The 27922-nt window shown below is 39.8% G+C and overlaps 1 protein-coding gene across 2 annotated transcripts in view; it reads left to right on the forward strand.

Annotated features, from left to right (window-relative positions):
* Window positions 1-27922, forward strand: part of SMARCC1 (SWI/SNF related, matrix associated, actin dependent regulator of chromatin subfamily c member 1) — an 85610-nt gene that overhangs the window by 692 nt on the left and 56996 nt on the right. Inside the window, exons 2-12 of one of the 2 annotated variants that reach the window (XM_030492924.1) lie at window positions 7280-7399; window positions 12714-12799; window positions 14135-14161; window positions 16438-16519; window positions 17654-17746; window positions 20781-20850; window positions 22086-22155; window positions 23698-23773; window positions 25589-25714; window positions 26449-26567; window positions 27763-27887. In XM_030492924.1, the coding sequence (XP_030348784.1) occupies window positions 7280-7399; window positions 12714-12799; window positions 14135-14161; window positions 16438-16519; window positions 17654-17746; window positions 20781-20850; window positions 22086-22155; window positions 23698-23773; window positions 25589-25714; window positions 26449-26567; window positions 27763-27887 (994 nt within the window). The remainder of the gene's footprint in view (window positions 1-7279; window positions 7400-12713; window positions 12800-14134; window positions 14162-16437; window positions 16520-17653; window positions 17747-20780; window positions 20851-22085; window positions 22156-23697; window positions 23774-25588; window positions 25715-26448; window positions 26568-27762; window positions 27888-27922) is intronic. The other variant, XM_030492932.1, reaches the window with a different exon arrangement.

Below are 27922 nucleotides of genomic sequence, written 5' to 3' on the forward strand. Positions count from 1 at the left end.
TAACAAAGGGGAGGACGGAAATAAACGAAAAAAAGTCGTTCGTGCTGTTGAGAACGGCGTTTCCCTGCATCTGGTGGCGTTAGCAGCTCCACGCGTGTTGGCTGTGCTTACAGCAAGTTCACTTTGTGGTAGTGTCACTACTCGCTGTGTATCGCCCTTGTAGTCCTCTTCCTCTTTCATATGGTTGGCTGTGCGCTCTGTTTCTTCACTTTCTTTTCAAGTGTTTTCCTTGTGTGATGAGTTTTTAAGTTTCAAGAGCTGAGCCTTGAAAAATTACCCGAGGTGAATGTTCCAGAAGACAGATCTCTGCCTAGACAGCTTTGTAGCCATCCTAGGATGAGGATTAGCTGGGGCAGAGCCGCGTCAAGGAGAGATGCTGCACAACTAAAGGCACCTTAGCCTCTCTATCTGCCGGAGATTAGCAGTCCATCCTCTGTTCTTTGGCTGCTCTACTGTCAGTCACCCACAGAGAAGCTTGCTTGCTCACGGTGCTGTTGGTTGGGTTAGTTGTGTGGCTGTGCTCCAAAACTGGTACCTGAGCTGGGTTAAAAACCGGAACACGTTCAGGGGTGTGTTTTACCGGTCCTTCCACTTCACTTGTTCCACCACAGCCACGTATTGCCGTCGTTTGAGCGAGCAGCTTTTGCGCTATTTATGTTGATAAGGGAATTGTAACCTGAAAATACACATTTCGTTTGACTTTGTTTTGGTTGTGCTTCTCTGCTGCTTCTAGACTACCAAGGAGGCGTGTTCTTTCATTCCGTTTTCATAACTGAACACCAGCAAGAACTCAATAAACTTTTGAAATAACTTTGAACGGGCACCTACCATGTTGCAGAAGGGCAAGTCATCTTATTAAAAGCTTTAACGGTTATTGTGCCTTGCTGTTATGAATGAAAACTATCTAGACAAGCTGGTTCTTGCCTTGCTGGCCTGGCAAGGCCTTTTATCTATATAGTTCAGGGGTGGGGACTTTCATTTTGTATGCCAAAGAAAAACTCCATTATTATAATTGGTTTATACAGTATTACTGGTTATAAAGATTAGATGATTCTATTTATGAAACTCGAGAAGGTAATTAGAGTTGGGCTAAGAAGAAATCTTTACTAGGCTGATGAATTTCAAAATACTGCTGTGTAAAATCCTTAAAAAAAAAAAAAAAGAATTTGTTTTGGGAAACAAGGAAGCTGACACTAAATGGAAATGTTAACTCCTTTTTGATGTACAGCAAATGGACTCTAGTTCATCTGGCATCTATTTTTATCTCACTGTAGGTGTATGACTGTTTTCAGAAAGGTACATGGTGATTGTAGCTGCCTTTGGCAAGTTTATACTCTTAAAAATGGACACATGTGTGTCTCGGCAGTGGGGAAGCAGTCAGCTATAGTAGGTGTTGTGTCCAGCTCTGGGGACATTGGGGACCAGTCAGAGAATCCAGAGAGTAGCAGCAAGCCTGGTTGAGGATCCGGAAGTTGCGATGGGCAAGGAGAGAGTTAAGAGATTTGCAACTACAAATCTTATCCTTGTGTCAGGATCAAATCTTCCAATATCTGAGAGTTCACCATGTCTCTAGAGCGTAACTAAAAAAGTGAGAGGTTTAAATAGTAGCATGGGAGACTTGTAGTGAATGTCAAAAAACTCTCACTGAGGGGAAAAAAGCTTATTCGGAACTTCTTCCTGCTCCCTGGTTTTGTGTGTGTGTGACGTATGGAAGTCATTTTGCTCTGTTTCTCGGAACTGAGGGTCGCAGGAGGTCCCGTGCTTCCTCCCTGGAATTGGACTGCGGTAGTGGTGTTTGAGCCTTTCTTCCCTGAGAGCTGGAAATGGGTGTGTGCTGTGGTTTTCAAGGCCTGGAGGATTTGGAGAATCCTCAAATGGTTTGGGAATAGTTTGGATTGGAAGGGACCTTAAAGCTCATCCAGTTCCAATCCCCTGCCCCATGGGCAGGGACACTTTCCACTAGAGCAGGTTGCTCCAAGCCCCGTCCAACCTGGCCTTGAACACTGCCAGGGATGGGGCAGCCACAGCTTCTCTGGGCAACCTGTGCCAGGGCCTCACCACACTCACAGGGAAGAACTTCTGCCTCAGATCTCATCCAAATCTCCCCTCCGTTGGTTTAAAGCCATTCCCCCTTGTCCTGTCCCTATAGGCCCTTGTTGAAAGCTCCTCTCCAGTTTTCTTGTCAGCCGTTTTAGGTACTGGAAGGCTGCTCTAAGGTCTCCATTATATCTGACAGGCTTTCATTGCATTTGGGTAGGCTAACGCTGGTGACATCGAGGCGTCCACTATAAGTAGAAATCTAGAGTTCAAAAGTAAACTGGACGGTTCACTTTTTATTGTATTAATGCTCAGTGATCTCTAATAATATGAGTTATTTAGGTAGTTCTCTCGATATTAAGCAACAAATTGCTTGTATTAAAATAGCTTGTCATAAATCAGAGTTATTTCTTGTATTTAAAATATCTTCCTAAGATAGCTTGAGGGTTGTTTTTGCATATATATTATGAAGGACGCAGAAACTAGCCTTCTTTCCAGCTGTAGGCCCTACAGACTATTCCCAGTGCGTTCATCACGTCCTGTTCAATATATTGGCCTGTGGGAGCTTCAGCTGCTCAGTGGCTCTGAAATCTGTGCCCTCTGAGAGAGAAGGTTGGAAAACTGATCTTTTGGGGGCCAAGGAGGAGAGTGTTTTGGTTTGTGTTTTTTTTTTAAGGAAACAACGGCATGGGCTGTCCATGTAGATGCTAAACCGTAGAGTCTATGAGGAGGTATCATTGCTTGGAGGTCTGGATGCTTTGTTGAGTATCAGGGACCCACTTTCAGTAGTAGCAAGTGTAGAATAAGTTTTCTGCCTGCATTAATGGAGCATGGTGCTGTTGTACGGCTTTGGAGTGATGCTGGTGGACCATGTCTGTTTTACCACAGGGCCATAACAATGGGTGGTGGTGTGGGATCCCTTTATGCCCATCTATTAATAAGCCTCAGCCTGACAGCAAGGAGGGACGAGCTGCTTCTTGGCAGCTGTTATGAAATGGCAGTCATTACAGCCGGAGATGTCTGTTTGGAGACCACCTGCTTGTTCACTGCCAGCCGGGAGCTGAATTGAGAGGATTTGTAGTTATCTTTCAGCTGCCTCTGACTTCTCATGTTGGTAGCAACGTTATCAAGTATTCCTTCAATGACTGACTTGGATTTAGTCTGAGGGAGGATTTTCTCTGTGTCTGCAGCTCTTTTGTGTTCTTGCTTTTAAAAAAAGGAACAAGAGTTAGAACCTAAATCAAAGTATTTTAATGTTGGTTTTCTTTTCCCTGTTATTTAGCAATCTGAGCTGAAATGTTCTTTGTTTTGGGGGAAAGAAAGGATTTTGTGCATCAGGGCCACAATGCAGAGCTGTAATGTGGTTATTTGAGGTCAGTCACCATACCAAAACCAGGGATATGAATCCATCCCTCAAGTCTGTGACAAAGGCTTTCCAGTGCAGCTGTGATGGCAAGTGTTGCTGGTGAAGGGAAGTGATTACCTCTGCTGTGGGTTACACCCTATTCTTGAATTATTTGAGTTATGCCAAAAGACTTCTGGCCATACATGTTTTCTGCTTAAGGATATGTGGGAGGTGTTGTATATCTAGTTGGTGTGGAAATGTTAGAAAAACCTTTGCTGTGTCAAGGGGGCTTTGGTATTTCAGCCCTTGAACAAAATCCTCTTATGTCAAAGCTGTGTGTCTAGGAACAGGGCATTGTTTTGTCTTCTGGGATTTGCTGTTTAAAAACCTTTATTTGCTGCAGAATCATCCTCTGCTTCTGTCTGCTGTGGAGAGTAGTGGAATATTCATGGGTATGTTGTGACTTCAGTCCTCTGATAGCCATTGCTTGTCGGTTAGGAAATGATCTTGCCAATTTTGCTGCTTTAGAGATCCATCTGTATCGCTGGTTAGTGTGCAGTGATTGAGAGGAGTCTTCCATGTTTCCTTTTGAAGGTATTCTTTTCCTTTATTGTTTAGGGGGAACCTCAGGCAAAACAATTGAGTTTCATGTAAAAAAAACTTGCAAGGTAGTGGCAGTGCAAAATAGAGAATCGGGTTCCTTGTATTTTCTTCCTTTCTGATAGCTTCCAGCAGCCAGTGCCTCCTGCAAGAGGTAAAAACAGGGTCTGCAGGCACAGGAATAAGTGCCTGAAAAATTTCACATGTCTAAGAATACACTTTCCAAGGTATATTCTCATGTAAATGGTTGGTGTTTTATCCTAGAGGAAAACACTTGGGGGGAAAAAAACAATACAGTAAGTCAATAGAAGATTACCACCTCTTCTGAATTCTTTTTCTTTTAACTGAGGTTGCAGTGCTGGGTGTGCAAAGTCACCACGTATTTAGAGCAGGTTTGTTCACAAGTGACAAAGAAACCCTACTAGAAAACCCTAAACCTTGACTATTTCCTTACTGATTTTCATTTTCTGCTTTTGCTGGCTTTGTTTGTGTGAAGAGTAAGGTCCTTCTCCGGTTATCTTTGTTATGAATAGCCTTCCCATGGTTTATTGGATCCTCAAGCTGGGAGCTGAGAGAACCTTAACTAGAGAGTTGTGCTCAAGGCAGTTCTGTTCTCCATGCCCTAAAGAAGCTGTGGGTTTAAGTACACTGTGTGGGCTGAGAGGTGGATTAGTGAAATTCCAAGGGTTTGGATTGGTCAGTGGGGTTTTGTTTGACATGATGGCCATAAGTACAGAATTGCTTTATACTTCTGTTTTGCTGTTAGTGAGAGCCATCAATGCTTGCTCTCTTGTTGTATTTTATGCATGTTTCTGGTACTTTATTAAGATATTGTGTTAAATTTAGTGGGAAAAGCTTTAAGGCTTTTAACCTGTACAAGTAAAGGCAAATGTGGCAATACATAGTTTTTTCCCCCATTAAATGAGTTACAATGGTTATGAAGGTTTTTCCTCTATTGATTATTGCCAGAATAAAGACTGTAGCTTCAGAGAAGATATGCAAAAGCAATTTTCCATCTTTTTTTATCTCGTGGAGTGTGCCTCCCATGCAAAACTAAGGGTTTACTACTGCAATGTACTGTTTTACTGGGCTAAAAAAAAAATTATATCTAGATACGTATTTAGAGAAAGCATTACAGTGAGGTGAGTAGACAGTCATAAATAGCTGGGCTTAAGTGGGAACCAGTGGTTTTGCTTTTGGAGCATGTGTAACAGGTATGGCATGTGAATGTGTTCAAGACCAAAGCTGTCTCGGTAATAGAAATAGGATTATTTAATATGAAGTCTGGCACTTGGTCTGCTATGCTTTTGTTTTCACATTTGTGCAAATCCTAAATCTGTAGTTTGGCAGAGAATTGTTCTGCCTGCACCTTTTAATTTAGTTTTGAGTGCATTCTAAATGGCATAACCGAGCTAAAAGCTCAGAGTTTTATTCAGCCTTGCATAAGGTAGTGGTGGTGCAGAGGCTGAATGTGCAAAATAGTGGGAGATTTACTACATGTGTGCACATCCTGAGTGTGATAGCTGCTTATTTTTAAACTATACAAAAACCTAACATGAGATAAAACTTGTATTAACAGATATAAAAATACACAGCAGCATATGCACTTTGGTAATCATCCTTCTTAGTTTAGCAACCCTTAGGACAGTGATAAAAAGGGTTCTGGCCAAGTTAGTGACGGGGTTTAAGTATGATTCTGTGCCTCCCTGCTGGAGAACTTTAGCGCTTGTAACAAAGGCAGAGAACGGCACCTTCCTGCTGAGCTGCAGCACCTGGTGAGTTAATGCAGAGTCCGGGAGGGATTTGTTTGGGGGAGCTGCTGGATTAATGGGAGCATCTGAGTGAGTCACATGCTCCATTTTGCCCATCCTGTCTAAAATTGATAATTCTAACACAAGATGGCCTAAACTGCTCTGGTGAATTCAGCTGCAGCACCCAGAGCTTCTAGTCCAAAAGTTATAGAGAGAGTAGTTGCTAGCTGGGGGGAGTATGAGGTCTAGAAGTTTTTTAAAAGCCTAGGAGTAAAAGTCTTTGTCTTAACTGAATTCTAACAGCAATAAAGACTGTTACTGCTGCTTCATATCTCTGTGGTAGCTGGCGAGAATTGATAAGAGTTATTAATTGGATGAAATTGCCACAATTGCCTGCTTTTCCCCCCTAGGAGAGGGAAGAGGGCTAAAAAAAAAATGCAGCTTTGGAAAGTAAACCTTTTGTTCTTCGTGGGCTCATATTTCTAGGTTAGGTTTTGTGCACAGGGCAGGACACCTGAAGAGCCTTAAAGGTGTTTGTATCCTGTGAGTTGTAGAGATTTAATTTCTCTACTATCTGTCTCTTAACAAGTGCTGAAGGAACTTGCATCTTGACGTAGTCAGATATCATCAAATTCTAATGGAAAAGTGTCTTTGTAATACCTTTGGCTGTGTAGATGGTGCTTTGGAAAGCTTGGTTAGATCTGACTGCTATTTAAGACCACTGCTTTAAACTTGTGAAGGTTCTGCCTCTCAAAAAAAAAAAATAAATATTAGGGGGGTTTAAAAGAATCTGATTTGAGGGAAGATCCAAAGTCTTACGGCTCAGGGTGTTACCCAGCTAAACGACTGAGGTAGCTGATATTATTCCATATTCTAGGTGAGCAAGTAATGTTTCTTCTACTCTTGGAAGTCTTATGGCATGGTGAGGAGATTACAGGAGAGTGCACTAAGTGAATACGGTTATATTAGGCGTAAGCAAAACTCAGCAGCCCTGGACTGGTTTTTTTATGTTCCATGCTGTGATTTCCCTTTTTATATATATGTGTTTCGTTAGAAGTATAACCTTGGGAAGCGCTTGGGTTGTCGCAAAGCATTGCAAATGCAGTTATCCAGATGGTTTTTTTTCTTTGTACGTGACATGCTATATAGTACCAAATGGATGCTTTAAGGATTAATGTAGTAGTTGATTACAGAAGGAGCTTGTAAAGTTGCTGTAGAAAACTTTGTGTATGTGTGGGCCAGAATTAGTCTGTTTCTGTATTAGGAACTACAAATCAGATTGAAGTAGTTAATCTCTACCTGTAAAACACCTCGGGCTGTGGTGAACTGATGATGATTCACAGATAAGTGCTATATTTTAAGACTAAAGCTTGAAAAATGTGTTTGCTACTCCTTCTGTGTATGCACACCCACTTCCCAGCCATGCAGTGATCCTCAAATCTTAAAACTGTGCTGTGCAACCAGTAAAATCTGGAGAATTAGTAAACCAGACTTCATGTTTTATTATCCTCTATCCTAAGTAAGTGTGGGGTTTTTTGTCTTTCAGTATGTTCAAGCAGATGCTCCTACCAATAAAACACTGGCTGGGCTGGTGGTGCAGCTGCTACAATTCCAGGAAGATGCCTTTGGAAAACATGTCACCAATCCTGCCTTCACAAAGCTTCCTGTGAGTATTGGGGTTAACCCACTGCTGTCACCACAGCATGTTTTGTTCTTCCTCCTGTATCAAGGCTGCTGCGTGCTTCCAGGCGATGGCAAGATCAGTGCTTTGTCTGAGGCTTTGGTTGATGCATCCTCTGGAAGGGATGAAATATCACGCTCCTTAAAAGCAGATTTTTCAGTGTAAACCAGCTGATTTTCCTTACATTTGGAAATGATTTCCTGAATGCTTGTGGAAATGTTTTAATTTCTGCTAAACGTAAGCTTGTAAATTTTAAGTAAAATCTGTTTGGACTGATGCATTGTAGACTGACTGAATAATATGCACTTCCCAAAGCAGACAAGTTTTCATTGGGCATTTCTGTTGACTAAACTTCAAACTGAAACACAGAGAAATGCCTTTACCATGTTCTTTAGTAGCACATTGTTACCTAATTAGTCTGGGACAGTTTTCCTGTCACTCAGGATATTGGTATGCAGAAACAATATTAGCATTTTTAAGGGTTGTCTATTTAAAAATCAAACTTGGTGCATCGTTACCAGTGGTACCCCAGTGATGGTGGTCAAAGATCAGTCCCATTGCGCTTGGAACTGTGCCAACCACCAAAAGAATCTTGTCCACTTGAGCGTGAAGTGTAAACAACTTATAGAGGGAAGAGAGATGCAGCAAACAGTAAGGACAAAGTAACAAAGGGATTTCAGTTGTGAAGGGCAAGGACTGCAGCACAGTGTCAAGCACCCAGCTGGCTGATTCAGGGTAGGTTTTGTGGGCCAAGACAACTGTCATAAATGTGTGTGTAAGTGTTGCAGACATCAGCAGGAAGGTCTTTGCTTATCTTGGCCACAGAATGCTTACTGGGAATCTAGGGTTCTGTTCAGATATACATACTAAGTTGGAAACACTTGTAACTGATAACAATATAATAAACTGAAGTTGTTCTGAGACCTGTTGAAAATACTTGTATCTTCTTTGGTCCATCACTTACAGAATAGTGTATTTTATTATTTTATGGTGAGGTTTTTTTCCCCAGATGTTTTGCTTATATAAGTTCTTCTGTGAGGAGTGTGAATTCATGTGTGTGTTCTTCAGAAGAGGGGTTTTCAAACTTACAGGGTGAATCTCTCGGTGCTTAGGAATGCATACAGAAGCACCATGAGATGCTGTTAAAATGTAGCTCATCATCTCTTCTTTTCTGCTTACTGGATACCTCAGTGGTAATGAAAAGCTTTAGGGACAGAGGTGAACATTGTGGTGCTTTATTTTGGTATGGCAGTGTAGACCATAAAACTGTGCCTGTGTTCAACAAGTAGATAAACCATTTGAGTGCTCTCAAGTGTTAAATCAATTTGTCTTATCTTAAAAGTGGGTAATAAAGATTTCAGTGGCATTGTAAATATGTTGTTCCTGTGTTTAACTATTCTTGCTGTTTCGAAGGTCTAATCTGATCAAATTTGCTCAGCTTAAGTTTACAGCAGTTGGAACTCTCTGCTCTCAGTTACTTCCGACAGAAGACAACTCATCAGGACGTCTTCCTTTGTGTTGTTTTTAGGAGAAAATGCAGTATGTACTCTCAAGATGAGGTTAGCGTTCATTTTTTTAGACATGTAATTCAAGAGGCTGGTTCAAGCTGCGAAGGAGGCTCTGTTATTCTATCATATCACTTTGAAGACATGCTGCATGCTTCAGTTTTACAGCATTTTGTCTGGGGAAGAGAGGTAGGGTGAAGGGATGTCTTAAGTGACATTGTTAACCTCCAAAAGTAATTGAAAAGCTATTGCAGGCTTCCACTGAAAAGAAACTGAATCAAGCTACAAAAGATTAAATAACCTCTTGAACTAAAGTTCAAACATCTTACTTGGTGCCTTGAGTGGATGCAATAGACCTTGCATTTGAGAGAGGGTTGTTAATTCTGTGTTTAAGCTCCTCCTCTTGGCAAGGATTCCGTAAAGCACAGGGTTTATGAATGGATACAGATTAAACGAAGGACTGTTGCAACTTGACTTCTGTGCATGTCTTATTATCGCATTTAAACACTTATTGTCTAACCTTAATGATGCTCAAAAAAGAAAAAGCTGAGTAATCTTAAAGGCAGTTTTGCATGTTTCAAATAAAGGTTATAGTAAGATATTAACTCTTACGACAGAAAAACATAAAATTGTTCCTCGGTTCTATGGTTTTGGGCACAAATGTGAAGGGAATCTGGTTTATTGACAGCTGCATCTCTTCCATGAAACAGGTTTTGTCTAATTGTTAAAAGCGATTTCCTTTTATGCTAGTACCAACGACCACAGTTTAATGAGAGGGTCTTGCCAGAGTCTGCTGATGCTTTGAAAAAGTTACTTATGTCTTAAGAGATGTGTATTCTCGTTTTCATGCTTAAGTTTTGGCTGAACTTCCTGGGTGTGGTTGTAAAATCCTGACTTGCCAGAGTGGCTTCAGTTTCTCGTGCTGCCAGGGATCACTGAGCCCTGTGCCAGGCTGCGGGACCTGCCAGAATTGCCCTGGGAATGCAGCAAGGTGGGGCCATGTCACTGAAAGATTCACTGTGAGCTGCTAATGGGCAGCTTGATGAAGGCGATGCAACAGCAGCAGCCCCTGAACTTTTGAAGTAGGGCATGTTGAGTACAACAGTGGGTTAGACTGTTTCCCAAAATACAGGCGGGTTTTGCTGTGGTCATTTAATTCAGTTGTGTGAAATGTCTGGCACGTCAGCAAAAAGGGAAAGGTCAATTCTGGATAACCATATGTATGTTGGACAGCTGAAGATAAGTAACAGTGACTTGCATACTAGTGCTGTCAATGGGTCTCCTGGCTTCATGTTGAGATTTTGGTTTTCTTTTTAGAGCAGCTAGCGTTTGCTTATGTGTTTGTAAACCAAAGCTTCTATTCTCAGAGCCAAGACTTATGGCAGTAAAATCATTCATTGTGTTAAAACATTTTGGTTTAGTTCAAGCTTCTGATTAGAGACTTCTCCATCCGTAGAGGACTTCAGTTTGCTAAGAACAGCACTGAAATGCACACAGCCCATAAACTGGCAAGTACTCGTACAGCAGCTCTGAGCTCTCTTTATTATTTTCTGTGCACAGTAGGGCTCTAAGCAGATGGTGGACCAGGAGCAGTTCTGTTCTCGTTGAATGCTTATGAAGGATCTTTTTTATGTTGTTCTTGGACACTGGTGGATTTGGTATCACACAGAACTGCTTTGCTTTCCATTAGCCAAGGAAGGCAATGTTTCGTTTAGATCCCATGCTAGCATTTTAGCTGCCTGGCTGCAGATTGAGTTTAAAATGCTTGTTAGCAATGGTAAGACTGTAATTTGGTGTTTATTCTGTGTTAGCAAATACTCCTGAGGTGTAATATAAAATACTTTCTGTAAAGAAAATGACCTGTTCTGGCCTAAAAACTAAGAAGCAAGGTCAGAAACATTCCTAATGTAGAAAAACTGCTAGGAAGGCTCTTGTCTGTGTGGTGTCTCCAACTTTGTGCTTTCTCTAGTTCCAGAAGAAAGCAGCCTGCAGAAAGCTGCTGGTAACTGGAGACAGTCATTAAACACCTCCTCAGATTCTGTTTTGTGACTTGTACGCATTTATTTTTACTGAGAAATGCAATATAGGCTGATCTTGGTCTATATGCTTAGTATGCACATGGAAAGATGGGTTTAATTTGCTATTCCAGTAAATAGTTGGGCATCTTGCACTGAATGGAGCAACATCAGAAGGGCTCAGCCCCAGAGCACCCCTTCACGTGGCCATTGTGCGCTTCTGGTGGGGTTGGAAAATGTGGGACTGAGCTTCTGTAGATGGGTCCTTCCTCATCTGTGCCAGGGGATACAGGCTTCATAGAATCCTAGAATGGTCTGGGTTGGAAGGGATCTTAAAGACCATCTAGTTCCAAAACCCCTGCACTGGAAGCTGTTCTAAGATCTCCCCGGAGCCTTCTCTTCTCCAGGCTGAACAAGCCCAGCTCTCTCAGCCTGTCTCCATAAGAGAGGTGCCTCAGCCCTTAGAGCATCTTTGTGGTATATTTAAAGTCCTCCTGATCCTATATAAAAGTTGCTAAAAGCAGCTTGGTGCTGCTGTCAATAGAAAGAAGTGTTACAGAGTAGTCTCACTTGAATACATGTTTGTAAAGGAATTTTTACATCTTACTAAAACTTTAAAAAATTAAAAAAATAACTTTTTTGTGGTTTAGTCAAATTGATTTACTAGTCGTATTGGAAGACAATCTGTTACTGTAAAGAGAAGGCCTGGTGGACAGAAACTGATGTTTTTATTTGTTCTGTTATCACCTCATGTGTTGCCTTCTTTATCCATGGTTAGTTTATCAATGCTGTTGCATGTTTTTCTTCTTTCTGTTCCAAGCCTGATAAGGTGAACCTCATACCTGTCAGTACTCTGCAAATTGTGATTAAAATAGATCCTGGTGTTGCCTTTCTCTGGTCCTGGCTTCAGCTGTGCTGTCCAGTTGTCATCAATTTTGAAGATGACTCTGACAGTGGCTTACTTTTCCCAAGCACATACAAACATCCTGACGAGACATATTGTAAAACAGCAAAGATAATTCTAAATTAAAATTTATCAGAGAACTGTTCCTTTCTGTGTAGGAAGCAGTCCTGCTTCTTTAGTAACCTTTAGAAAAAGGACTTGATACAGCTTTTTGGTCTCCTCGTGCTCCTGTTTGAATTGCAGTTCTTGAATTCAGAGAACCTGATGAATATGTGACTCAGCTGTACTCTGCTAAAATTGGTAGTGAAGAAGTGAATTGGATTTAGTATTTTAGGGCAGATCTGCATGGTGACCTTCTCAGATCTTCACAAACTACTTTTTGTTCTGGTGGAGGAGGTGGGATGGGAAGGGAGAGCTTTAGGAGCCATAGTGACTGTGGAGCTTTGTTTTAGATGTTCATTGCTAATGATTGGGTTTGGTTTGCTTAATACACATGAGGAGCTTCTTAACTGGCAGCTCTGATTTTTAGGTTTAATTTACTGTGAAATGCATGTTCAAAGAGTAGTTTGGATTTCTGTTTTACAGCTATCCAAGGAATTTTATGCAAGCTACTTGTGTAAGAAAGGACTTAGAGCTTTCAGATAGGTCAGGTTCTCCTTGCCAACATGAAGAATTCTACTTAAACCAAATGCATTTAATCTTCTCAAAACATTCTTAAAGGAGAATGTAAGACTCCAGATGGGATTAATCTGAAAATTAAAACTATGCGTTTGATAAGTTAGATGCCTAAAACTCAGCTAACAATTATGTATTTGTTTGAAATAGTTACTTCAAAGTCAATGTCACTATGTTTTCACTTTTCTTTTGGGTTCTAGGCAAAATGTTTCATGGATTTCAAAGCTGGAGGTACATTATGCCACATTCTTGGTGCTGCTTACAAATACAAGAATGAACAGGGCTGGTAAGTTTTTATTTTTGATTTATACACCTTTTGCATGAATTAAACACATGAAATGCCTATGCAAACTACTTAAAGTTTAATACTTTCTGGAGAACTGGGTAGGCAAGGGAGTTGGAGATGGGAAGAGGAATTTTTTTTCTTGTTTTGCTGATGGTAGCTGTTTTAAGACACCCACACACACTTCTAAGTTTAAAGATAAATTGTCCAAGTTTAAGGTTTTCAGCCTGTAGGTTGGGAGTTAATTATAAGCTTCACTCTTTTTTCTTGGCTGGACTCGCCAAATTAACCAGTATCATGGAATCACTGCCATCTAAAAGATGTGAGTCTTTGTTACTGGATTGAGTGTAGAGTTTAGTTATAATTGGGAAAATATGAAGCATTGCGTAGACGCTGATAAATCCTAAGTTTTCCATTGCTTATCAGCATCCATACATGGAGAGTGTAAGTTGTTAGAAATACTGCCCACGTAGCGATGGACACCAGCATTAAAACTATTTATGTGGCGTCCCAGTAATGTTTTGACCTGTGTGTTTCTAAGTTATAATCCTCTTTCCAAGACAGCAGTAGCATAAATTACTATATTAGAGAACACTGGAAAAAATGTGAGGATGAAAAGTCGATAAATAAAAGTAAACAGAGATTGTTCTTGTACATAAATTTAAATAGTTTCTGATCTGATGCTGCGCAGACCTCTAACAGCATTCCTGGAATTGACTCTGTGTGTTACAAGAACAAATTAAAAGGCAAAAATGAAGTGGTTGGTTGTTTTTAGGAGTTGTTTATACTTGTGTCAGCTAAATGGATATGAGGTGGATATATCAGAAAGCTGGTATGAGTAAGCTGCTCTCAGACTTTTTCTTACTCCAGTATTGCCAACACCTAGGCCATGATGCAGGTTTGTAGTGTTCTGTGTGGCATATCTTTCATGTGTGTCTTGCTACCTCTTTGCCTTAAGATAAAGGAGTTAAATGGCTCCTACTTTATGAATATTTAAACTTTTTTTTTTTCTTTTTCTTTTCCAACAGATTTAGTTTTCAGTTGTTGAAATTTGTCAGCAAAACTCCTATGTGGTTGCCTCCTCTCTTCTCACTCTCTTGCCAATTCCTCAAAACTAGTGTGGGTAGTGTCTTGTGTTTGTGCATGTGGGATGTAGAGGGAAGTAATACTTGAATTTAACTCTGAGGATCAGACTTAGAGCTTGGAATGTATCCTTCACTGACTCAACCAAATAATATGTGGTGTTTTGCCTGAAATATGATTTTTTTTTTTTTTTTTTTTTTAATGGTATGCATTGTCGCTCTTGCTTAACCTGTTTGTGAATGATCTGTCTTATAGGAGAAGTACCTTTCCTCGTCATAATAGGTATGTCTGAAAAATGCACTTACCCAGTGCAGCTGGACATACCTTGTCTATCACCGCAATTCAAGTAGTTGTTTGCTAAAACCTGTCAGAGGGTATCAGTTAAACTAAGGATAGGAAGAATTAGTGCTGCTATTTTATCTAAATGGGCAACTAAAAAAAAAAGTGAAGTTTCTTAGTATATTGGCATGCTTCTCTTAAAGTATGGGTTTCAAAAGCAGGCAGGAATTTGGGGACATGTATAGCATTAACTGAATACATAATGCAGATTTTAGGCAACCAAATGTAAGAATTTTGGTCAGACTTCCATGTCTTAAGTGTCTTTGTTTCATAAGGACTGAAGTCTTTATTAAGTGTCTAGGTTAGTTTGTGTTTATTGAGCATTTATCTTCCTTCCTTGGAACATTTGACGAGCCTATGTCTTGAATACAGACTATGAAGCTAAAGTCAATGGCTAAATTCTGGAAAAGTGGCTTGATTTTTGGCTCTTAAAATCCTGTGTATTATATGTGTAAAATACCTCATTAAATTGCGTTGTGCAGTGAACCGGCTGACTTCTTGATGACTGGCCTTACTTCTAGAAGTCAATGTAAACTTTTCAGCATGCACAACTCTATTTAAAGAGGTCATAAATTTATTTTAAAATTGAAAGATACCAGGATATTATTTTCCAACTTGTCTGTTGTGCCCTTAGTATGAAGGGAAGAGCCTGTAATTCTGTTTTAGCATAGAAGCTGTCATTCACTAATAGTGAGTATTTCTAGTGCTGCCCAACATGACAGCGTACTTACACGGTGCCACCTGTGTGAGCAGCTGCTTTCTGAAAATGCTAGACCCTCAAGTGAAGAAGAACATGGTGGTCCCACCTGAAGTGTCTTTGTTTAACTGAGTAGTGTTACAATGATGTGATGCCATCCTTCTGTGGTAATGGGTTTTGTGATAAAAATCAATCTTGCTTTGGTTTACCTTCATTGCATATTTATACACTTTAAAAATTGATTTGATGTGTTACTGGAAACAAGCATGTGTTTAAAAGAAACTGTCATTAGATATGGGCACTGAAATAAATTCTTCTATTTTAAGTTGGGGTGTTAACTTAAAAGCATATCAGTCACTGCATGGTAGTTACGTGCATGGCTTTTTCACTGTGTTAAGTGTACTGGGTACTTACTGTATGCTGAAATCCCTTCTGCTGGTATTGCTCAACAGCAGGGCTGCTGAGCACCAGCTCCACACTCCAGTTAAGAGCATTTTCAGACTCTGGGAACAATTTTTTCCAGAACTTGGAAGGTACAGAAGTGCACCAGACAGTGTTTTACATCTAAGAGTCGACAGTCTGATTATTTAAAACATATCCTAGTGCTTTGGAAAAGGCTGACTTGTTAAGGGCCAGCCCCAAATCTGTTTCAGAGGCTCCTACAGCACCCTGGCCTGTGTGATAGTGCCAGGACAGACACCTGCAGTTGCTGAACTTGGTGAGGAACTGGCATTAGTGCTGTTATTGTCCCAAATTCTTCATTTGAGTTGGTTCATCCATGACTTCTGAACATCTGTATGTTTCAGGTGTGTACAGCAGAATGGCTCTGCAGGGCTTTTCTGCTTATTCCCAGTAGAAAGTATCAGATTTTGTGTTATCTCCCCTGTTTCTGATAGACACTTAAATCTGCATTATTTCAAGAATTTTGATTACTTTGTCAATGAAGTAGCAAACTTTAAAGTAACAGAGTCCAATAAAGATGATCATAAAGTGTTTACATGGATTATTAGCTACCTGTGTGCTGGGTGTGGGGTGGCTTGTTCTCAAATAGATAAGTAGTTTAGAAAATACCACGCAGACGAATTGCTGTGTTTTTCCTGGATTAGAATCTGGGACTGGTGGATGGGTGCAACTAGAAGGAAGAGAAACGTGAGAGCTTGTTCATGAATTTTCTCATCTAGTTGTTGAAATCCATTGTGAGCATTTGATTATGTTTCTGTTTAATTATCCTTTGTGACTGTAGTGGAATGCACGACCCTGCTACAGGGTTTTGTTGGACAATGTCAACCTTCATTTTTCCTACACATTTCACAGATCAGTTGCATTTTGTTGATTTGGTTCATTGTGGTTTTTCTTGCTTGTGAGGGCTGCCGAGTGAAGCAAAAATATTTGTGATTGTGCTTTAAGTGTTCTTACATAGCTACCATGATACACTGTTTTCTTTTTGTGTGGAACGTGAAAGATTCTTGACTACTGAGTGGAGGAGAGTTGAATTTAATTTTTGAATAATTTTTCTTAACAGGCGGAGGTTTGACCTGCAGAATCCATCCCGAATGGATCGAAATGTGGAGATGTTCATGAACATTGAGAAAACACTAGTGCAGGCAAGAAACTCATACATAAAACTGCTCTCCTGGGAAGGGATTCACTAGGTTTTTTTATGTACCTCAATTGCAACCCACTGAAGAGTTTTATCCTGGATTTCTGCAGGAATGTTATACTCTCCCCTTCCTCTCCCACCCATTTTAGTCACAATTCCATGGTATCACTTGAAAACTTCAGAATGTTTTCATTGATATTCTGCAGATATGTGTAGGGTGAGAACCACTTCTTTGTAAGGTGAGAGAAAGCATCCTGAGTATCTCTGGTTTCCTGTGAAATCAGCACCCTTAGGATTGAGTAACTATTTCTGTACATACCCATTCAGTTGCTGACTTTCTTGAGACTCAACTTTATATGGTTGACTTTTTTCAGGTTAGAGTATGTTTTAGATGGTGCCACTTGCTTTACCCAACAAGTTATTACCAGAAGATAGTAGATAACAGCTGTGTGCAGTCTAAGATGAAGTTAAATTTTTTTAACTGCTGTGTGTGAATAACAATATTTTTTTCAAACTCTAAACCCAAGCTCAGTGTATAGTATCAAGATACAATTTCCAGGTGCTTGTTAGAAATGGGAGGAAGGACAGCAAAAAGAAACAATCTTGTTATGAAAAACCTATTGGCATTGTATGGTGGCTTCAATACAGAATAGAGTACATGTTAAAATTCAAAATGAAATGAACATATACCTGTTGATATTGTAGAAATGGATGAATCTGCATGTTGGTGCAAGGGGACAGACTCAGATTTGGAAGTTGGCACACAAGGGACTTAAATTCCCTTTCAAGTTTAGTCTTCCAGAGCCTGTCAGAAATTAGTTGAAATCAAAGACGTAGTTTCCATTAAAAATGTTATAAAAGCAGGAACATAAGAACAGCTGTGCTGGGTCACGTTCCTTTATCTGCAGTGATGTGTGTCTCAGAGCTAACAGCAGATCTGCAGAAGGAAACCAGGATAGGACTTTGGCAAGGAGGAAAAGAAAATAGTGCTATCACAGTGGTTTCTGGAGCTCCAGTTAGCATGCCATATCACAAACTGACACATGTTCCTTTTGAGCTCATTCTTAATAGGAATATTTTTATTTATGTCACAGGTGGCCAACTAATTTCTTATTTAACTTCCTATTCTCTCCGCTAGAACAACTGTCTGAGCAGACCAACCATCTACCTCATTCCAGATATAGAATTGAAGTTGGCTAATAAATTGAAGGATATTGTCAAACGTCACCAGGTAACTGTTAAATAGTGTATCTTAAAACACGTGTTTTATCAGTTGTAAGATAAAATGTGTTTGCCTAACCTCAACATATCAGTTACATCTGGATTGTGTCTGACAACTCAGGGCAGCAGCAGCAAATCACTTAAGACCAGAAGTTCACAGTTTGTAAAATGCAAGTGGTAGTTATCCTCACATGGAGATTGAATCCTAACTGTTCTTAAAGTAAATCTGAAATTGCTATTGAAGTGAAAAGTACTTATGGTGTCTCTGAGTTGGCTGCAGGCCTGAACTGATTTAATGCTCAACACCTGCTTGTACAAAGCAGAAGCTTGCTGTTAGTCCAAACCTGAGGCCAAAGAAGGTAGTGTGCAATACAGCTGTTCTGGATCTGCGGGGACAGCATGAGGAAGCTTTAGTCTTAATATGATTGCTACCTTTTTCACTTTATTTTACTTGCTGTTTTTTCTTGCTTGTGCTGAACAGAACACGAGCAACAGCAGTTTCTTCCTTGATAGGGAGTCAGCCTATTTCTAAGAGAGTCAACATCTTGCCATTGTAATTTAATATACTAAATGATGAACTGAGTAAGATTAAGAGTTTCATCTCTTAAAAATGTAAACAGTCTTCACTTGTCTTGAGAGAAATATCCTGGAATGTGAACTCGAGATGGTCTGATAGCCTTTTGTGTTATGGTAATTCACAGCTGTAGCCAAAGTAAACTTTCTTTTCCAGATTAAATGTTTTTCCTGTGTTGTGATTATGAACCATCGTCTCAATTTCAGTTGCATAATTTTTCACAAGTTACTCATTTATTCAGCTGAATCAGGATGCTTGCTATTGCTTAAATTAAGAGTTAATGATTGTTTTCCTTTCATGAAGGAATTCTGTAGTGAACTCAAAGCATACTATATCCACAAATGATTTAAGGGACTTTTAAAGCAGGCGGCTTTGTCTCTAAAGGGATGTGAAGAACTGAAAACGGAAATTATCCCTAACTTTAGGTTTTGGGCTTTCTTCCTTTGCCCTACTTCTGAATTTTCATCTTGTATTTGTGTTGCTACCTGTGCTTGCTCACTATTTTGATTATTACTGTGGGGTTTTTTTAACCTTCTGTCATCTTTCTTCTACCCCATGCCTGGTACTTCTAGCTCCCTCCTCCCTATTGTTTCCAAGTCCTCGCTGCTCTGACTGCAGCCTGTGCAGAGACTTGCATCTTTTGTCCCAGCACAGTGCTGATGTGATCTCTGGGCTCATAAAAGGAGGTATCAGTGAGATGTTTGTTCTCTCTGCTGCTGAAGATGCTGCTCCTGTTTCGGATTTTCTTTTTCTCTCACTGATTAAGTGTTAAGGACTCTTCTGAGAAGAGCCAGAACAATAATTTAGGAACTTGAAAGCAGGTAATGAGTGAGATTTAGCCTTTATATCTGTGTGCCTCAAGAAAAGTGTTTTGTCACTAAAGACATCCTGTTATGCCTTTAGCTTCTAGTCGCATTCAGTTTAGCAGAGGCAGGGAGTAAATCTTAAAACTGCTTATATCTTTCAGAAGGCTGTTTTAATGCAAAGCTATCCCTTCCTTTGTTTTCAGTCAAGATAGCATCTAAGAGACTTCATCTATTGTGTATTGGGTTTTTAAAAGCTCCGTAGGAAATAGATGAAACTTATTGATCTGATTCACAAAGCTCAGATTAGAGCATCTTTAGCTCATGGGGGATGAAAGGAGAATTTCCATTACTGTTCCTTAAACACTTTGCAGGTGGTTCTTCACTCATTCCTTCCTTTTCGAATGCTTTTAAATTCTTACTTTACAGCCTTCTTCCTGTTGCTCAGAGCACCTCCTCTCCCTTTACCGTGTTCTGTGAACTCTTGTCGGTGTAGGAACTTTTGCCTTTCAGCCCCTGATACTAGAGTAGTCTCCAAATATTGCTGCCATAATGCAATGTATCTTCATGTCTTTTTAATTTTCCTCCTTTTGATGCTGTCTGCTGAATAAATTGTTCACATATTGTTGGCTGTAACCTATCCCATGTGCTCTTCAGTCCTTTAAATAAATCTGTCAAGTATTTATGGAATGTAAATTTTGAATAACATTTTCGCATAAACTGTTCCAAAACATAATTCCTCTGCAGAGAGTCTGCAGACTGTGAACTTCTGCTGTCCTTGGAAATTACTCTTTATATACGGAGTCTGGAGGTGTCTCTGCAGCATGTGGGAGAATCCTTAGTTCTCTGTGTGAGGGAAGATCAAGGTTTTCTTGACTGGTCACACTATTCAGTTATTTAACAGATACTGTGTAGCAGAATTTTTTTGCATGATGATATAGGTCCAACGGGAATATACTTATGGCCTGTACCCATATGTAGAGAAATTGCTTTATGTACCACTGTTTGTGGCATCAACAGAAGCATGAGAAGTACATCTGTTGCTTCTCAAATGTCAAAATGACAGCAAGAAGAAAAAGCATTCTTGTGTTTGAGTATTTGACCATCAATGGTATCATGTTAGTGTATTTCTGATTTATTCTCTTTGTTCTATGGTTTATGAGGCTTTTTTTAGTCCATTTAGTGTTTATTCTGTCTCTTGACATACAGCGTTTCTCAAATCCTAAGGATGTTCTATTTAAGGCAGCCATTCCTAGTTAAGTTTTTCATATACTTTATGTAAATTGTCATATTTAGAAATTGTTTTGGACTAAAATGTGTACTTAGTGGAAAAAAGTTACAGATACGTTCTTAGAAAATATTCACCACTAAGTTTGTATGAACTGATAGTCGAACAATTTGCAATGAGAACGGGGGCAGAAGGAACGAAGAGGAGGAAGGATTTGAGGTGAAGGAGCAAGAGATGACAGAGTAGTTGGGTGGCAGTCTCAAAGTAACTGCCTTTTTCTGGCATTTCTTAGAGGTGGTATTCTCTGTAGTTGCATTGAAGTTAGCTGTGAGTATTTCTGGGTTGCATGGGATGTGGGTAGAAAGAAGCAGCCAAGAAGTTTGGGGTAATTTGTTGAAGGTTTCTAATGCAGTTTCTTCTTTTCCCCCCTTTCCAACAGGGAACAGTAACTGAAGAGAAATCAAAGGCTACCCACCATGTTTATCCAAGTCCTACCTCAATGGATGATGGTAAAATCGCTTTCTAATTTTTAAGTGGAGTTAGTCTTGTAACTAAATTCTGTTAGCAGTTACGAGAGCTTTTGTACACAGTGTGTGTCTAGCCTGCTCCTGAGAGCCACTTGGAAGGTATTTCTAGGATTAACAACTCCAAATAAAATCACTGTGTCCTGCTTCTAACTACTGGGTATAACAGTCACATTTTTAATGGATGCAACTTCTTCAGATTAAGGTGTGTAACGCTGGCTGCTCTTCAGTGATTGCATTGAAAATTGAGATATTATTTATTGCTAAATGCAGATAGACTTTTTTTTTGTCATATCTAACTTGCAGGCTGAAGAGGAGCAAAGCTAAGGGTCTGAAAGAACTTAAAAAAGAAAATAGATTAAAATTAAAGGGAAGCACAGGGAAAGTAGGGGGTTTAAAACTAACTTTTCTATTATTTTTTGTTTTATTGCTTTCATGGTAGCCCCCAGTGCGTAAGTGTAGGTCAGAATGTTCAATGAAATACAATTAGGAATCGGCTAGGTGCGTGAGAGGTAGATGGTAAAGTAAGTGAGAATTGATACAGTAACACGTAGACCTGATACAGGAAGATTGTGGGCTTTTTTATAATGCAGTCTCCTTCTATATGAAGTACATAGGTTCCTCAAAAGCAATTTAAGAGCTGCATCTTTCAGCAAATAACAAAAAATTGCTCTTTATTGTTTTTCATCTGAAATGCATTTAATTTTCTAGTGGATCTTTGCTGTCGAGTCTGAGTTTCACCACTATAAATATGCTTTTTCTGATACGCCCTGGCATCCGATGGCCACTAGATGGAAGCGTTCACTTCTCTAGGAACAGTCAGATTTTACAAGCACAAGTAACAATAGGACAAGAGGGAATGGCTTTAAGCTGACAGAGGGCAAATCTAGATGAGATTTGAGGAGGAAGCTCTTCCCTGTGAGGGTAGTGAGGCCCTGGCACAGGTTGCCCCATCCCTGGATGTGTTGCAACAATTCTTAACATCAAAATTGCTAGTGCAACATCTGTGTCATGCATGCAGAGCACATGCATGTTTAGACATGGTAAAGGTAATGCAGGCAAGTGTATTAATTCAGGCCAGGCCGTTGTAATTGTTCTACAGTAGACTTCTATCAGAGATGCTTGCAATAATTTCACTATGACTGGCTATGGGAAAGCAAAATGGTGTTTAATGTGCTTTACAATCTGAATCTGATGCTAGATTTCTTTCCCCTTTGCAGATGAATGGTTGAGACCTGTGATGAAAAAAGACAAGCAGGTGCTGGTACACTGGGGCTTTTTTCCAGACAGGTAAAGAAAAGTGGGGGGAAGCAAGCAGACCCCAAATCTTACCTAAATTTTTGTTGAAGGAAAAGTCTTGATTAAAACTTACAAGTAGGAAAATATGTGTCCTCAAGCAAGCTGCTCCTTTAGCTTATTGAGCCTTACCTCTGCCAAATGCAGTGCTCTGTGGTTAACGGTGGTGAACCCACATGGGGAATGTCCCAGCTGTGTGAGCTACAACTTTGCTCTTTCCTTGTTCTGCAGAACACAGCAGGCTGAGACCCAACTGGGGCTGGCTCATCTAAAAATTTAACCAAATATACAGTACTGCATTCCTCTTGTTTTGATTCTGAATGCTTGTACATCACCGCTCATGTTATGAGACAAGCAGTGGTTGTCTTATGGACTATAACCATACAGTAATTTAGTCTCGCCTACTATTTATCTCAATGCCCAAAACTTGAGAAGACTCAATCGTTGGCTTAAAACCCATTTGTGATACCAGCAGATGGTGAAGGTTAGAAAAAGAGAGTATTTTCCTGCAGAGCCATTGGTAAGGTTGCAAATTGAACCAGGCTGCTTTTAAAGGGTAGAGTGAGCCTTTCCTTAAAGTTAGTAAGACTTTAAAGCCAAAAGAGAGAACTAATCTCACCTAGTTGAGCGTTCTTGGACAGAGAGGTTTCACTCCTTGAGTTGCCTTTAGTCAAGTACAAGTGACTGTTGAAAGCACGTATTTGAGAAGGCTGTCTTGTGGTGATAGATGATGTTAATAGGTAGTGTATGTATAGTTAGTAACTTAAGTGTATTTGTAATAACTGGTTTCTGAGTTCAGGTTATGGAAAACCTCATCAGATTGATAGCCCAGCATTGACTTCTATTTAAATAACTTTTCCTGCTGTGCATGCACAGAATTCTCATGAGCTGTATGCATATTTCAGTGGAAGAGTGCAAACAGTCACACTTAAGCTTCTTTCTTCATACAGATGAAAAACCTTTATTTTTGTTTATATGAGATCAGTAGTCAAATTTGTGTTGACTCTATGCATATGTATTTACAAATCTCAGTATAAACATGAGGAATGCTATATACACATCTTTACTTGCATATGATGTATCCCGGTTGCTCAGTGCGTGCCTGGTGTAGATTATAAAGTATTTTGGCTTTTGCTGCTACTGAATGTAGTTTCTTAGTACTTATAAATAAGTTTTTGAGGGAATAGCATGTGGAAAAGTGAATGTAAATAATAAATAATTTCTACAGTGGTAGGATTGAAGGAGAATATACATACTCATTTCTTCTAGGAATCCAGTAGCTCTTGCTTTAATCACCTAAGAACAGAAACAAGTTAATTAACTTAATGCCAGGGTTTGACAGGTGACTCAGAAGCTGCATTTATAACCCTGAATCTAGGGAGTAGATTTGCAATTCTAAGCTGGAGATGGCTTTTAAATTCAGAAAGCTAAAAATGTGCACATCTTATAATGGCTGAATAAATATTCCTGCTGGTGATCTCTCTGGATGAACAGCCCAAGGGACCAATTTCATTTTCTCTTGCCTCCTCTCATTAGTTATGACACTTGGGTTCATGCCAATGAAATAGATGCTGAAATCGAGGATCCTCCAATTCCTGAAAAGCCATGGAAGGTAAGTGTCTCTTAAAACAGTTTCCCAGAGTTACCGCATTGGTACAGCTCATGCTCAGGTGCTGCTAGATAGATGTTTTAATGTGCTGCTGAGTAACAATGGTTGTATTTCCATATATATGGAAAAGCAGAGGGATATGTCTAGAGCCTAAATGAAAACGTCTAAAACATTTCCTTGGGGAGGAATGCTGTTGAAAAAAAAATTTTAATTTGTGAGTGAAAAGGACAGATTGATGCATCCCTGATAGGGCCAAAATTACCATTTTGGCCTGGCTTGAGGTGTTTTGCATTAAAGTTAAGTCCTTCCTTTACTGCTGAAGTGTGGCCATCTCTGGGATGAAACCTGACAGCTCGTTAGAAGACATCATGGCCTTACACAATGCTTAATGAGAGGAAGTGGGGAAAATACCACACTTCTCCTGCAGGGACAGACTGGGAGAGTTGGGCTTCTTCAGCCTGAAGAAGAGAAGGCTCTGGAGACACCTTAGAGCAGCTTCCAGTGCCTAAAGGGGCCCACAAGAAAGCTGGAGAGGGGCTTTTGACAAGGGCAGGTAGGGACAGGACAAGGGGGAATGGCTTTAAACTGACAGAGGGGAGATTTAGATGAGATGTGAGGCAGAAGTTCTTCCCTGTGAGGGTGGTGAGGCCCTGGCACAGGTTGCCCAGAGAAGCTGTGGCTGCCCCATCCCTGGCAGTGTTCAAGGCCAGGTTGGACACAGGGGCTTGGAGCAACCTGCTCTAGTGGAAGGTGTCCCTGCCCGTGGCAGGGGGTTGGAACTGGGTGAGCTTTAAGGTCCCTTCCATCCCAAACCACTCTGTGATTCTAAGAATCCCTGAGGGTCATATCTCTCCTTTCTTTATAGAAAGGTTCAATTTAATGGTAACTCTGCTCTTAACTGATGTAATGCTGCAAAAAGAGTCAGTGCTTATCAATCTGTTGAATATGTGAGCAATCAAACCAGCATCAGCAGCCTTATTTAGGTTTTCTAAATAATTAGTTTTCTTTCTAGAGGAATGATTTGCCTTTCTGATTTATTTCATTGCAAGAGAAGAATAAAGAGCACTTGGAATCAGTCAGCAGTAACTACTACTTCATTGTTCTATTATTGGACTTAATCCTTTATACATTTCACGCGATGTTGTTCTTTGTGTATGCTGTTGATCTGAAAAGCAGAGTTAAAGAGCAGCTCGGGTCACAAAATAACTTGTCTGTTCAAACACTACTTGAAGTAGTTACCTGTAAATAACTGGAACACATACTTTTTGTGTATACATTTTACTATACACAGTAAGCTACAACAGCTTCTATAAATGATAGATTATAATTATAATTCTGAAGCTCAAGAATTTATTTTCAGCTATGTAAACTAGAAGTTTATTTGAAGATGGATATTTTAAGTCAAGATTGTCAATCTTTTCTTTCCAAGATATGGCCAACTCTTCCTAATTATTTTGGTCTTTGTGGCACATCTGCTGAGGTGATCTGTATGTTTAGAAGATTTTGATAGTAATTTTCAGCATCCAAAGTATGCTTTTAATGCAGAACTGTTATCCTAGCTGTGAGAACTGACCTCGCACTTCAGAAGGCTTAAAAATGACTGAGGAGCAGTCATTGCATTCCGTAGACTTATGGTTATGTTCATCCTTTTTCTGTATTGTCTCATGAAATGGTCGTCTGTTATGTGTAAAAACATTGCAAAATATTTGGATGTTCAGACATTGGTAACAGAGCTGCAAGTATTAATCCAGTGAGGTCAGTCGCGGAGTTATTTTTTCAAAACACATTGGCATGGTGGTACGTTGTTCTGTTCTTTAGGTTCATGCCAAGTGGATTTTGGACACAGATGTATTCAATGAATGGATGAATGAAGAGGATTATGAAGTAGATGAGAACAGGAAATCAGTGAGTTTTCGACAGAGAATCTCCATGAAAAATGAAGAGGTAGGTGGTTCTCTGCTTAATGGGTAACTGTCTCTGTGTAAGTCAAAATTTTGACTTGAAGTTGCTGAAGTTAAGCTAGCTGAACAGTTTTTAAGGTGCCTGCGATAACATAATCTTGTTTAACTTTTTTCTGACATATTTCCTTGATTCAGAAATGTAAGTGTGCACTTTAAATATAATCCCTGCCCTCTTCCTCCCCCCACCCTACCCCTTTCTGAGGATGGTAAGAGGGAGGACGTGCTCTGCTTTCTCATAAATGAAGCCAGGGGTGTGTTAAACAGCAGCAGTTCGTATTTGTTTTCCAAATTCTCTACACTTGTTGAAACTAATTTTCGTATCCCTCCCAATGCAGGAAGCTAGTTAGGACTCTGAAAACATGTTCATTCAAGCTTCACGTCAGGCTGCTCACTGGGAAATCTCTCCTGTTGAATAGAGTATATTGAACAAGTTGTACATACGCTTTGCTTTGTTTCAAAATCACACTGAAGTACAAAGCCATTGAAATCACACTTCTTGAGTGCAAAGCCATTACAGCTTCTGGGGGGGATGGCTGTAGAAACTTAAGGGGTTTTCACATTGACAATGGGAAGTATTCTGGAGCAGAATGTGGTGTTTGTTGTGGTATTATTGCTTTTAGCTTCTCTGTTGTAGGACGTATTAAGGAAGAGTGTAGCCTACAGCATTTCAATAACTGTAGTATTTGGGATCAGCTAGCTCTGTCATTTCTCTAACAGCCTGTCCGTAGTCCGGAGAGGAGAGACAGGAAAGCAGCAGCAAGTACAAGGAAGAGAAAGCATTCTCCTTCTCCACCCCCCACTCCTGTGGAGTCGAGAAAAAAGACAGGGAAGAAAGGGTGAGTGTCCAAGTCCTGTAATTTAATGCAAATTTTCTTGATAAAATGTGCTACACGGGGATCTCTGTCCCCTTTCACTTGTGTCTCCTTATATTACAGTAGAATAATTATTTCTACAATAGACTTGAGTGATTTTGCTTGTGCAGTATATGTAATTTCTTTACTCCTCTGTAGAAATGTATTGCCTGCAGGTGGAGGAGAATCTAGTGCAAGTTGTTGTGTTATCTCTGTCACTGACAGAGTTCATTGTTGCATCAAGAGTAGAACTTACAAAATTAAAAGTTGCTCAGCTGCTTCTAAAATAACTAAAACTAGTTCTGTTAGTGCAATCATGCAACACATGTACACTTCTTGAAATAGAGCTCCAGAAGTTACTGCTTTTGATTGAGGAATTTTATCTGCATAGCAAACTATTTTAAAATCCACTTCTCAAATGCAATTTTAACAGCAGCATTTGTGGCCTGCAGCTTAGGTTTTTTTCCAATGCTAATTTGATCTCTTAACCAAAAAAAGGGCCATTATTATATCAAAATAAAAGCTTATTTATGAGGGTTTATGTATGGATACAGAGGGGAGCACTTTTGAGCTAAAGATTTGGGTCTTGCTTAACAGACCTGTTAGGCTCTAATAAGACATAAAACTGGAAATTTATCATTTGATGTGAGAAAAAAATTACTTGATAATCTGAATTACTTTTTTGTTCCGAATGTAAAGCCTGAGTTAGATTCTGTAAGGAGAGGTTCAGGTGATTGTGCATTTGTTCCCAAAATGGCTTCTTTGGTACACAGAATTGATTGTACAAGCCAGCCTCTTTCATGAAATAAGTCAGTGTGCCTTGAAATGGTCTGTCACCTCTTCTGTGCAGCAGATGCCCTTATTACAACTTTAAAAAGAATAAATGTAAGTGAATCAGTGAGTTGGAATCAATATTTATATGTGGTGGTGGTCTCCAGTCTGGAAACAGTGGAAAAGCACTTTTTTTGTGTGTGTGGTTTTTTTTTGTTTTGTTTTGTAACTTCATTTTGGTAATGGACAGAGAGTATTTTTCATCAACTCCACCAGCACCACTCTTACAGTGTTCATGTTTTCATAAGTATTTTGACCCAGTCCTTTAATCCTGATATCTGAAGAATAACGTCAAGAGGAGAATATCTGACAGTTGCAGTTGGCAAAGAATTTGTTTGATCTGTTTTAGACAAGCAGCCTTATATGGGAAAAGGAGAGGACAGAAAGAAGAAGATGAGCAAGAAGATCTTACAAAGGACATGGAGGATCCCACACCAGTACCTAATATAGAAGAAGTGGTACTTCCCAAAAATGGTAAAATATGCATACACTGGATTCTTTGAATATTA

The sequence above is a fragment of the Strigops habroptila genome, chromosome 1, assembly GCF_004027225.2.
Source record: "Strigops habroptila isolate Jane chromosome 1, bStrHab1.2.pri, whole genome shotgun sequence".
Taxonomy (NCBI): domain Eukaryota; kingdom Metazoa; phylum Chordata; class Aves; order Psittaciformes; family Psittacidae; genus Strigops; species Strigops habroptila.